Source organism: Monodon monoceros, unplaced genomic scaffold (genome assembly GCF_005190385.1).
Source record: "Monodon monoceros isolate NGI ecotype Baffin Bay Population unplaced genomic scaffold, NGI_Narwhal_1 Super_Scaffold_22, whole genome shotgun sequence".
Classification (NCBI taxonomy): Eukaryota; Metazoa; Chordata; class Mammalia; order Artiodactyla; family Monodontidae; genus Monodon; species Monodon monoceros.
Genome location: NW_021703779.1, coordinates 109,674,431 through 109,688,022, shown reverse-complemented (window position 1 = coordinate 109,688,022; position 13,592 = coordinate 109,674,431). Strand labels below are relative to the sequence as shown.

The 13,592-nt window shown below is 39.8% G+C and overlaps 1 protein-coding gene across 1 annotated transcript; it reads right to left on the bottom strand.

Annotated features, from left to right (window-relative positions):
- Positions 1–12,163: 12,163 nt before the first annotated feature.
- On the bottom strand, positions 12,164–13,104 carry LOC114905885 (olfactory receptor 11A1-like). Its single transcript, XM_029240228.1, is given in 2 exon segments — positions 12,164–12,753; positions 12,756–13,104. Coding segments are annotated over 2 exon segments (939 nt in total).
- Positions 13,105–13,592: the final 488 nt, after the last annotated feature.

The following is a 13,592-nucleotide window of genomic DNA, read 5'->3' as shown; positions in this document are numbered from 1 at the left end:
ATTATAAAAATTTTGCTCTAATTCTGTGAAAAACGCCATTGGTAATTTGATATAGATTGAACTGAATCTGTAGATTGCTTTGGGTAGTATAGTCATTTTCACAATATTGATTCTTTTAATCCATGAATATGGTATATCTCTCCATCTGTTTGTGTCATCTTTCATTTCTTTCAAGAGTGTCTTATAGTTTTCTGGATACAGGTCTTTTGCCTCCTTAGGTAGGTTTATCCTTAGGTATGTTATTTTTTTTGTTGCAGTGATAAATGGGATTGTTTTCTTAATTTCTCTTTCTGATCTTTCATTTTTAGTGTATAGGAATGTGAGAGATTTCTGTGTATTAAGTTTGTATCCTGCAACTTTACTAAATTCATTGATTAGCTCTCGTAGTTTTCTGGTGGCATCTTTAGGATTTTCTTTGTATAGTATCATGTCATCTGCAAACAGTGAAAGTTTTACTTCTTTTCCAATTTGTATTCCTTTCATTTCTTTTTCTTCTATGACTGCCATGGCTAGGACTTCCAAAATTATGTTGAATAATAGTAGCGAGAGTGCACACCTTTGTCTTGTTCCTGATCTTACAGGAAATGCTTTCAGTTTTTCACCATTGAGAGTGATGTTGGCTGTGGGTTTGTCATATATGGCCTTTATTATGATGAGCACAGGTTCCTCCTATGCTCACTTTCTAGAGAGTTTTTATCGTAAATGAGTCTTGAAAAACCTATAGCAAAGATCAAGGAAACTAAAAGCTGGTTCTTTGAGAAGATAAACAAATTTGATAAAACTTTAGCCAGACTCATCAAGAAAAATAGGGAGAGGACTCAGATCAATAAAATTAGAAATAAAAAAGGAGAAGTTACAACTGACACTGCAGAAATATGAAGGACCATAAGAGACTACCACAAGCAACTCTATGCCAATAAACTGGACAACCTGGAAAAAATGGACAAATTCTTAGAAAAGTACAACCTTCCAAGACTGAACCAGGAAGAAATTGAAAATATGAACAGACAAATCACAAGTAATGGAATTGAAAATGTGATTAAAAGTCTTCCAACAAACAGAAGTCCAGGACCAGATGGCTTCACAGACAAATTCTATCAAACGTTTAGAGAAGAGCTAACTCCTATCCTAATCAAACTCTTCCAAAAAATTGCAGAGGGAGGAACACTCCCAAACTCATTCTACGAGGCCACCATCACCCTGATACAAAAACCAGACAAAGATATCACACACAAAAGAGAAAATTACAGGCCAATATCACTGATGAACATAGATGCAAAAATCCTCAACAAAATACTAGTAAATTGAATCCAACAACACATGAAAAGGATCATACACCATGGTCAAGTGGGATTTATCCCAGGGATGCAAGGATTCTTCAATATATGCAAATTAATCAATGTGACACACCATATTAACAAATTGAAGAATAAAAATACCATATGATCATCTCAATAGATAAGTTGAATTCTTTAACTATTATTCTTAAAGTTATGAGCCATTAAATGTTGTCCAGGCTCATGGGTCCAATCAGAGATGGCCAGGACTTAAAGATCAGATAGGCCATCAGGGATTACATTAGCTCTAAAAAGGGCCTAAGTATTATGAAACAAATTTAAGGAGGTGACCAAAATATCAGGGAGACATGGAAGTGGCAATAGTAGAGGTCAACACAAGAAATAGGCAGAAGGAATCCAGGAGTCCCAAGAGCAGATAGAAGTGTAGTATTAAAGTAAGAATTAGAAAGGCCTGAAGAGAGGCAAATCAGTACCCTACTCTTAGGGGAAATGTATTATCAATTGTGGAACCAAATAAGAGATTTGGATTCTAGAGGAAGTTATAAGAAATTAAGCAAGACCCCAATAAATTTATGGGGTGAAAAAGTCAGAGTAAGGCTGACTTTCTAATATTTCCTCTGTGCAAAACTAAAATTGTTCCAAGAGCTTAGGACAGAGCTAAACTCACAGAGATTTTCAAATGCTCTTAGGCACAACCAAAATTGTAAAACTTGTCAACCACAGCACTGTTGTAGTGAAGAAGCCAGTCACATAATTCTAGTAGTACTTTAGAATGACTATCCTATTAGCCTGACTGCCTGCCTTTGAGAATTGAATTCTACATGGACAGTATAATCATTGTTAGCAGAATAGCATCATCGTTGGCAGAATAGTTATCCTCATGTTTAGTTGGATCCTGTACCCTTTTGGGGTCTCTGGCATGCTGAATTTGCTCTGAGGTTTCTATCACTTTTACTCCTTGGATATACTAGAAAAGCCATCCTCCACCCTGGTTACTATTCTGCTTGAGAACACCTTGCTTTGTCCAACTTCCCTTGAAAGTTCAAAACAAATGTCAAGTCCTTCCTGTTTTCATTCATCACTCAAAATGCACTGATATCTTTTCAAAAACTTCCTTGTGTTTAGTGTTTCTTCCAGAACAAGTTAGCTTCTTCATCCAAATTGGATTCCTAGCCATCATTCTTATAATTGCAAGGCACTAAGACATTTAACAAAGCAAATCTTTGACCTTTTCAATATTTCCATTGGGGTCATTTCGATGACTAGACGATCAATTCGTACATCAGCATGGACATCTTTCCTGAACCAATTCTTGCTCTTGATTCTATTCATCCCCTCATGAGTATCTCTTAACACATAAAGTATCTTACTTGCAAATTCATTTCACACAGCATCAATATTGATCCTTTGCTCTACACAATAGCCACTCATTTTTTTCAGTGACATGAAAATAGCATGCATTTCACCACCAGTGCTAGCTAGTGCAAGACTGATTGGCTGATGTTGACAATTTTGTTCCTGAGAGTTAAAACATCGTTCCCGTTTGGCCTTGGTCACAGTTTCAAACATTGAGTAACAACTTCCATTTGGATTGTATAGAGGTAGACTCAAGGATGATTATTTTAGAAACTAGGACACTTATGTTGTCCTTTCTCTTTCATATATTTTGTAATCATCATCCCAGCCAGAACTAGCTGAAGGTCATTGCTCCATGGACTTGAAGGTAGGTAAGTAAGGCTTACTAGGGTCCCTGAGTCTCAGCTTAGTTACTGACATGTACCTGTTATAGCACCCTAGAATATTTGTCTTATCCTATCTCTTGAGGAACTAAAGTATATGGTAGTGGTTAAGATAGCAGGCCGTGGAGTTAGAACTGGGTTTGAAACCTAATTTGACCATTCTCTACCTTGGTTAAGTGAATCCCTTTCAACTAATTGCAGTTTCCTCATTTATACAATGAAAATAACGTCTACCTGCAAAGTTCACAAGGCTTAAATGAAATAATATATGTAAAACACTTAGCTTGATACCTAGCACATATTGAGCTCTCTACTATTAATTGGTGGGAAGACCAGTCTGACTTAGTGAAAAGTCAGAATATCTTTCAAGGCTATAAAGCAATGCCTCCACTAATATTGACTCTTCTTGTTCAGAAACTTGCTTCACCGAGTAATGTCAGAAACATATTCCATTCCAGCCATGCTCCAAGGGGAGGCTGTGACTCTCTCAGGCTTGTGGGATATATTTCTGTTTCCTTGGGACATGACCCCACACCAGTCATTCTTGAGCTAAAGACACTGCAGACCTTTAACTTCCCCACTAAAATGGTCTTGGCTCTCTCTTTTCTTCATCTGCCACTACCACTAGCTAAGGACTGAGAGCTTCCATTAATTCTCTATGTCTCTGTATACCAGGCTGACTTTATTCAAATGAACTTCCTTCTCAATGGATTGATTAACTGAGGTCTTGTTGTTTGTTATTGTTACTTCCAAATATACACAGTGAATTTTATTACCAAGTAGATGGCTTAATGGGATCCATATTAATAAATAGATAAATATAGTCAGGTTTCATGTGAAAATGAAACTTGCATTACCCATGTGGTTCTGTTTAAGGTATTAATTTGCCACCAACCCTCTCCTTTCTTTTTGTAGCTGGTGAAATAGTAAACTCCAAACCTAGTTTATAAATAAGACAGTCCCATATTATGAATTAGTGACATCCAAATTAATGAGGTTTACTTTATCTATATTAACCCTAACTACAATGATATATCACTTATCTGAAAGTTCCCTTCCTAGAAAACATAATTGTCTAGTACTCTCAGCGCTAAAGTCTAAAAATTAACCTTTAAAAACATTAGAACAGCCAAAAGAGATAATATAAAATCTATACATCAAAAGTCATGCAGAAAAAAAAAAAGTCATGCAGAGTACTTAAAGAAAAACTCCTAAGGCTTTCAGTCTTACTTTATACACATTTGTAACTCAGCATGGTTTCTGAGCCTAGGATAGAACAGAAGATGTCAAAGGGCTACTGGAGGCATAAACAATTTAATCAGCAAGCAAAAACTTTAGAAAGAAGACAGGATTCTTCTTAAAAAATAGACAGCCTGGGGCCATTTATTGGATGATTAAACAGTCTGACACACTAAGGACACACCTTATATCCCAGCCCAACTCAATGATTAGTGTCCGTAAAATGACCTGGAATCAACCTGAAAAGGGCAAATTGTGTCATGTTCACTTGGCATGAAAAAACAGGGATGGGCAAAATAGGTGAAGGGGATTAAGAGATACAAACTTCAGCTTTAAAATAAACATGTCTTGGGGATGTAATGTACACGTAGGGAAGAGTGAGTAATATTATAACAACTTAGTATGGTGATGGATGGTAACTGGTCTCATTGAGGTGATCATTTCATGATGTATAAAAAATCAAATCACTATGCTGTACAGCTGAAACTAATATAATATTATATGTTAATTGTAAATCAATTTTAAAAATATAGAGACATCCATTTGAAACAATTATAATGAAAAGGACATGGCCACTGCAAGTACACTTCTATTATGTGAAACATGCACTTGCAAACATTTCCTTGCCAACCAATGCCAAACAGATCAGGTGTTAAGGTATCTGCCAACCAAGGCATGTCACGCTAGGTTCTGCCAGCCTGGCTTCAATGAACAGATAAGGGTTTGTAATAAGCCCATTATTTATATGTAAATAAAGCAGATGCTGGTGAAATGTTCATGAAACCTTTTCTCTCCCCTCCCTAAGGTGTCGCACATGTGAATATTACCAGAGTAGGTGGTGTCCCAGTTATTTACAACTTTGAGTTAATGAGGTGGCTGTTTTGCTGCATCTGTGTGTGGTGGTGGTGGTGGGGGGTATTCTCCAGGGATAAGTCCTGGCGCTCCAGAGAGTTTATTAGACAAAAAGGATACTTGGGGCTGGCCATTTTGCCATACCACCTTCCAGAAGAAATATGTTCCAGCAAGAAAGGAAGATATTGGTAAGGAAAAGTTATTTTTCCAGGTTTCTTAATGAAATCAGGAAATTTCCTTTCACCTTGTTACCAATAATAAACATGCTTGCTGGGGGGAGAGAAGTGCAAAATAATGGCCTCCCAAGGAGCTGTTATGCACTTGCTTCTAATAACTCCCCGTGAGCCCATCTCCCAGTGAAGTTCTTTGTAGTTAAAATGCCTTCTTTAACTGAGTCATGTGCGAACAATTAAAACCACCAACTCTGCAGTGAATGCTGTACTAACTCCTTAATCCTAAAAATTAGTGTGCAAAGGAAGGAAGGAAAATGACGAAAGAAGCAGGCTATGTGCTATACGAAACGGAGCCACTTACAAACCTAGCTACAGGGAGTGCATATGTTGCTTATAAGTAAATGCACTGGGTGTGTATCTACACAGTATGATTTATGTTCATCTTGTACGGAGACACATATGAAAGATAGTGTGTGTGTATATATTCATACCCATATATATCTGTGCACATGTATGGATGATGAGTGTCTATGTAAACAGAATGTTTACACTGGGGCCATTTAGTGGAGGGATAAAGAGTTCAATACACTTTAACAGAGCTCCTAACAACACCCTATGTTTTAGCCCAGCCCCCAATAATGAGTACCCATAAAGATGGTTTGGGATCATCCAGAAAATGTTGTATCAGGTTCATTTTGGTATAATAAGACAGAAAGCTATCTGTTTGAGAGAAAATAAAAAGACTTTGTTATTTCAAGTTATGCTTCTATTATTTGGGACCTACATGTATAAAGAGCTTCCTTCCCAGCCAGTTGCAGACAGATCAGGTGTTACAGTATATGCCAACCAAAGCAGGTCACACTAGGTTCTGTCACTGTGGGTATGGGTCTGTGTGTCAACATTTTGTGTCTGTGGTGTGTGCATGTGTGTTTGTGTGCACTTGCTCAAGTTGGGGTGTGTTTATGCATGTAGAAATGGGCAGATGTGAGGGGATGTACATTTTTTAAATGAATTCAATCTGATGCGAACACTTGGTTTCTGCTCAGAGTCTTGCCTTGACTATCATTGTTCCTAGTTTCCCTTTCTGGTACCCTATTTTGCCTTTTTCAATGGAGGTCCCATGGATCAAATTTGGCTCAGTTAGAGATTGCTCGGATTATCTGACCCTGCCCAGTAACCCCATTGCCCCATCCTGTAGCCTCAACTGCATCCTCTTGCCAAAGCTGCACCTGTTCTTTGGTCCATTCTAGCCAGAGCTACTTCCTTGAAACTGACCTAATGACCCAGCTTAGGCTAAGTTAAGCACTAGTCCTGGCAGAACTAGGGGCAGAGTAAGGTGACAAGGTTGGACTGTAGGGCTCTGCATGGTGTGAACCAGGTTCCCTTGGGGACAGTAGGAACCTGGATGCATGAGAGGCTGTCTGATGTGGGGAGTACTGATTTGGGGTGGGGGAAGCACACCAGAAGCTCTCAGGATCCTTGATCCAAAGAGAAAACCAAGTGGAGAAGTGAAATGAGAACCAAATGTGAAGGGTTGATGGAGGGTCATCAGTGAGAGGAAGGAAGAGGAGAGAAGAGTAAAAGAAAATATGGAGTGTCCTGGAATACCATTCCAAAGAGAGCCAAGAAGTCCCAATGCTGTCTCTAGGAACACAACAGACAACCATTTATTGAGAGATTACTATATGTCAAGCACTTGCCAGGCACTGGGTGTATCTCAGTAAATAAGACATAGTCCCTTCCTTCAAGGAGCTTGCTGCATATTTGAGGAGATCAAGAAGCAAGTTGTTTTACCTATTTCTGTGTGAGAAGTTCCACAATAGATGTAAGAAAAGACTTCCTGGAAAAATGGAGTTAGGCAGGTGAATAGTGGGGAGGGGAATGAACATTTAAAGGCCACGTTTTGACTTCAGGATAAAGTCCAAATTCCTTGGCTTGGAATAGAAGGCCCTTCATGAATCGGCTCCAGCTTCTCAGTTCTCAGTTGTCACCACCATTGCCCACACACTCTAGATCCAGTCACGTTGGATTTCCTGCAGTAGTTTGGACATGCGCACACTCTCTTTCACTTCCAAACCATTGCAGATGATGATCCCTTTACATGGAATGGCTTCCCCAGGCCCCACCCACGCAATCTACTTATTTGATTCAACTCAGATAACACCTCCGCTGGGAAGTCTTCCCTTAACCTAGCCAACCTCCTGCCTCAGATTGGTTTGGGTGCCTGTATTAGTTTGCTAGGGATGCCATAACAAAGTACCATAAATTGAGTGTACTAAACAACAGAAATTTTTTCTTACAGTTCTGGAAGCCAGAAATTCAAGATCAAGGCAGCATTGATTCCTTCTGAGGGCAGTGAGGAAGAATCTGTCCCATGTCTCTCTCCTAGCTTCTGGTTGTTTGCTGGCAATCTTTGGTGCTTCTTGGCTTATGGACATATCATTCCCATCTCTGCCTTCATCTTCATGTGGTGTTCTCCCTGTATGTGTGTCTTTCTGTCTAACTTTCCCCTTTTTATAAGGCCACCAGTCATATTGAATTAGGGCCCACCTGAACGACCTCATTTTAACTTGATTACCTCTGTAAAGACCCTATCTCCAAATAAGGTCACATTCTGAGATACTGGGCATTAGGATTCCAACATATCTTTCTTTGGGGGACAAAATTCAGCCCATAACAATGACTCTCCCTCCCCAGCACTGACGTAAGACCCTACACTTATCATAGCATTAATCAACCCAATTATACTTTTCTGTTTACTTACTTGTCTCTCACCAAACTGTGAGCTGCATGAGAGCAGGGAGCATGCTTTATTCATTGTTGTAACCCTAGTATTTCAATACTTAAAACAAAACCAAGCACATAGTAAGTATTCAGTACATATTTGTCACAGTATAAGTGTCACTCCTTTGATCAGAGGCCAATCCCTTCACATATGCACTGGACCTTGGACCTTCCAGCCTTTTCAGGGACCATAAAATACTATATCCCTCTGGTCTCCTGCATCTTCAACTTCTCCCTTTCTAATAAATTCTTCTTCCTAGTAGTATTAAAATATTTTCTATTACTTCACATTGTAAAAACAAACATCTTCCTTTAAGGTCCTTGTTCCAGCTCTCACCAAATCAATTTCCTTTCAGAACCAGGTTTCTCCAAAGCATTATCTACACATGGTGTCTTCTTTCCGTCACCTTTTATTTCTTTCTCTCACTCCAGTATGACTTCTGCACTCATCACTCTACCAAAAGTTCTTTTAGTGAGGTCATCAATGTCCTCCATGTTATCAGATACAATGGACTCTTCTCTGTCCTCATATTACACCTCCTCTCAGCAGCCTTCAGTATAGTTTACCAGGCTTTCTTCCTTAAAACACTCTCTTCTCTCTACCTGAATGAGCCTACACACTTATGGTTTTCCTGCTACCTCTCTATCCCTTCCTCATCCTTATTCTTCCTCTATGTGACCTCTAAATGATGGAATTCACAGGGCCCCATTCTGGGCTCTTTCCTCTTCTCTCTCTAAACTGTTTCTCTACATGATTTCCCCCATTTCCATGATTTTAAATGCCATCTACATGCTGATGGCTTCTAAATTCTTATTTCTAGCCCAGATATCTCTTCGGAGTTCCAAACCAGTATATTTAACTACGAACTTAATATCCACTGCTATATCAGTATACTCTTATACAAGATTAATCTCATCATTTCTCTTCTCCCCCAAACCTTGTCCTATTCCAGGGTTCTTTCATCTCAGCTAGTGGCACAAGCACATATTCAATTCAAAACCAGTAACCTAAAAGTTATTTTTGATTCCTCCCTCTATAACCCATTACCAAACTCTATAATTCCTACCTCTGACTATATTGAGTTCAATTCATTTCTCCCCATCTCTGCCACTACTCTTCTAGTCCTTACCACCATTGTCTCTCACTGGTAACAATGTAACAGTGTACTAATTGGTTTCCCAATGTCTGTTAGCTCTCCAGTCCCATTAAAAGTCATTTTCCACATAGCAGCCAGATGATCTTAAAACATAAAATGGATCCTGTCACTCTACTAAAAATCATTCAATGAGTTCTAATCTCACAGCAAAATGCAGTGAGGCATGGTATTATCTGGTTTCTGCCTACTTTTCTAGACCCTTCTGTGATGTTCTCCCCTTTGATCACTACATTGTAACCACATTAGCACTTTCTCTGTTCCCCAAACATTCTAAGGTCTTTACTACTGCAGGACCCTGCTGTTATCTAGTCCCTCTGTTGAAATCCTGCCCTACCTTATCAGAGAAGTCTTCTCTGATATTTCCAACCCAATCCAAATTATGTACCTGTTGTGGTCTGAAAGTGGGTTGGAAAAGAATTTCCAGACACAAGGCAGAATGTAAAGAAGATGGAATTTATTAAATGGAATGGTCACTGCCAGAACAGTGGGCTGACTTCCTAGTAGTCTGAGAGAGCGGACCCCGAACATGTGCTATTAGTCAGTTTTTATAGCCAGAGAACAAAAGAATGGTTTTCTGATTGGTCGAAGCACATACAACATCCTTCTGTAGGGTGGGAGTGGGACAGAGCAGATGCCTTTCCTTATTTGGGACAAGAGAGAAACATGTCCCAACGCCCACGTGGGCTCAGGAATTTCGTAACCATCGCAACATGGCGGGGAGGACAACAAGAGTCTGATAGGGTGTGTATCGCTGAAACTTTTTCAGGCACGATTGTCCTTTGTCCTTGAAACACTATTGTCCTTGGAGCACCACAGTACCCTTGTTATATGTCATCCTAGCAGCCTGTGCTTTTCCTTTATAACATTTATCACAGTATTAAATTATGGAGGATCATCAGTATATAGGTAGTACTTGAAGTCAAGGAAATAATAGTAATGTAGTAAGGGAGGAAGACATATAACCATTCAGCTATTCACTCAACAAGTAGTCATTGACTATCTCCTATGCCAAGCACTAAAAATTCAGCGGTAAAACACCAGATAATGTGATTACTGCTCAAACCTAGGTCCACAGTGAATCCCAAAGAGATACAGGAGAGTATCACTTTACTCAATGTGTTGGATGGGAGAAAACAACCAGGTAAGATTTCCTGGTAAAGATGATGATGAATCCAAGTGTTAAAATATGATGGGGCATTAACCATGTGAAAAACAAATATAGGCAGGAATTTTCAGGCAAAGGACATGAGTAAGGATGCACATGTATGATATGGTAAATTGTGAGATGGAGCTTGGTGGGAGATGAGGTTGCGAAAGGAAGCAGGAGCAGGGTCATGGAAGACTTTGAATCCCACGCTGAGGAGCTTGGATTTGATCATGTGAAGACAAGTATCAAATGTTGACTGTGTGAAGTGTACTATGCTGGGTACTTGGGGGTACAGCTAGAAATGACTTTCTATCTCTGTCCTGGGAGGGTTTACAATCTCACTGGAAAGATAGGGCATGCACACAAAATGTGAAGAGCAGTGCATGCTTACTTGTCAAATAAAGGGGAATAGAGTACTTCTGAGGGGAATAAATTACATGAGGAAGACAGCAGGGAGAATTCTGAGAGAACATAGTACTTGAGTTGGGTCTTAAAGGAAAAAAGGGGGTGTATTTAGCTAAGCAAGGGACATTCTGAGCTTTTGTGCTTGTTCATATGTTCTACTAAAAGCTTTGTTAGGTCTTTTACATTATGTTGTTTCATATTAATTGTAAAATTATTCTTAAAATTAAGGTAAATAACAATATTGGGATTTTATGTGCAGAGGTTCTCTTTATAGACAGTGCTTTCAAGAACTACATAGTCTACAAACAGTGTAAAAATATATAATCTGAGCAATTTGAATACCAAGGCCACCAGACTGTAATATCTTTGAGGTCAGATGCTGTATCTACATTGTTCACTATTCTATTCCTAGTACCTAGCACGATGCCTGGATAATATTAGTTTCAATGCATATTTTTGATTGTCTCCCTTAGCAGAGTCTTTTTGCTTCCCTTCTCTCTTGAAATGTAGCTTGAATATATCCGTTGATAATGTTAGATAGCTGGTAGCAGATACAAAAATAAAACAAAAGCACAAGTGAGGCCATCAAGGCTAACTCAGGTACATAGCAGAAGGAGGATCTGGGAGGGGAGCATAAAAAAAGAAATGAAAACACAGTGAGGAGCTATGAATGCTAGAGAAAATTCAACTCAGAAAAGAGTGCCTTGAGGCAATCTACATGTCTAACAAATTGCTGTAAGTGCTTAATGCGCATTTCTCCAAGACTAGTCTTCTAGTGAGCTTCTGTATATTTTATTAGATTCCACTTTTATCTTTCTTAGTCCTAGGCCAAGTGCAGGTGCAGTATTATTAGTCATTTAACACAGTCAGCCTCACTACCAGAACACATGCCTGAGTGCTAAGCAAATAAATACGGTCCCTTCATTTAGGGAGCTCTCTTATTCTTATTGGGGTAGCATAGTTATTGCTCCTCCTCCAACCCCAAGATCTCCCAGTCTAATTTATAACACACTCACGCACATGCACACACACAGAAGAAACCGAACACAACTAAAGCACACCTGCCAATCCTCACCTCCAGGATTGAGCTTTTGAAGGGATTATATGCTGCATTATTTATTGTCTATCCCAGAATGGTTCCCCTCCCACCAACTAGGAAATACTCCTCCCCTCTCACAGTATAAATATGCTCAAGGAGAGCTAGATCACTTTAATGAAACAGAGACAAATCTACTAACCTTTCCCCCAAATCAGCTAAATAGATGATTTGAAGATTAACCAATATTTCAGGTTATAAAGATTATAATCTATCCTAAGTTTTGCTAATCAGACTGGGAGTTCCCTGAGCACAGGGAGAGTGCCTTGACCTTCAGACTGCCATCATTTTGGTTGATTGAATGAAGCTCATCATTATAGACACAACCCTCAGCTTCCTCAGTGCTTCCTCGACATCTTTGTTTTTGAGGCTGTAGATAAGGCAGTTACACGTGGGAGAGACAACAGTATAGAGCAAGGAGAAGGTATGGTTGAGAATTGGCACCTGGCCAGCCAAGGGCAGAGCACAGACTAACATCAAGGTCCCATAAAACAAAGTCACAACCACTAGATGAGAGGAACAAGTGGAGAACGCCTTCTGCCTACCAGTCATGAAAGGTATATGCAAGACTGTGAAAAGAATCTTCCAGTAGGAGGCTAGGATTAGTCCAAAGGGGGCCAGAGTCACCAGTGCTGTTAGACTCATGCAGACCAGGTTGACTAGCTGGGGATCTGAGCAGGGGAGCTTCTGCAGAGCCTTCAAGTCACAGAAGAAGTGGTCAATCTCATTGCGCCACAGAAGGTCAAGCTGGATAGCAGCCTGGAATGCAGCTGCCACTGTGAAACCACTAACCCATGAGCCAATCACTAGCCCCAAACATATGGCTCCATGCATTAGTGTTGGATAGTGTAAAGGCCGGCAGACAGGTATTGGTCATATGACATCACTGCCAGAAGATAACATTCAGTGCTACCCAGGGCCCCAAAGAAGTAGAGCTGAATAATACAACCTACCATGGAGATCACTCTGTTCTCTCTCAGCAAGTCCACGAGCAACCTGGGCATGATATTCAATGTATAACAGACCTCCAGATATGAGAGGTTTGCCAGAAAGAAGTACATTGGTGTCTGGAGTCCCTGCTGAGTGCTCACCAGGATCACAAGGAGGAGATTCCCAAAAATGGTGGCCAGGTAGACAGCGCCAAACACCAAGAAGAGCAAGGGACCCAATTCCTCGAGGTCTCCAAACCCCAGTATTATTAACTCAGTCACCATTATAGTGGTATTTCCTGGTCTCACAGAAGTCAGAAATTCCTGGAGATGCGTCAGTTTCTTCATATTATTATGTCAGATTACCACTTAGATTTCCTACACAGTACAATTCTAATCAGTGGTTGGAGCTCTGCACTGATTAGGGCATTTTGGGGGGACTGGCTCTCATTTTAGCCAGTTAAATTTGCCCTCAGAAAAACTTTTATGGAAATTAGCTGAACTTGTCATCTAGTCAGGGTGTGGAATAAGGATGAGGAGACTAAATGGTGGAAGGAATGGCTCAGTGAAAATCTGTCCCCATCCCTAAGGAAACAATTCAGAGTACAACTATATAAGACCCCCAAATTCACATCCAAAGGAGACATGTTTAGCCCATGCTTGGCATCCTTTCTGCCATTTTGGGTAGAAGAAATTCCCAAGGAAAACTCTTACTAAATCCTGACAATTCAAAGAAATGGCAGGCCAGATAGCAAATCATAATCACGATCTTC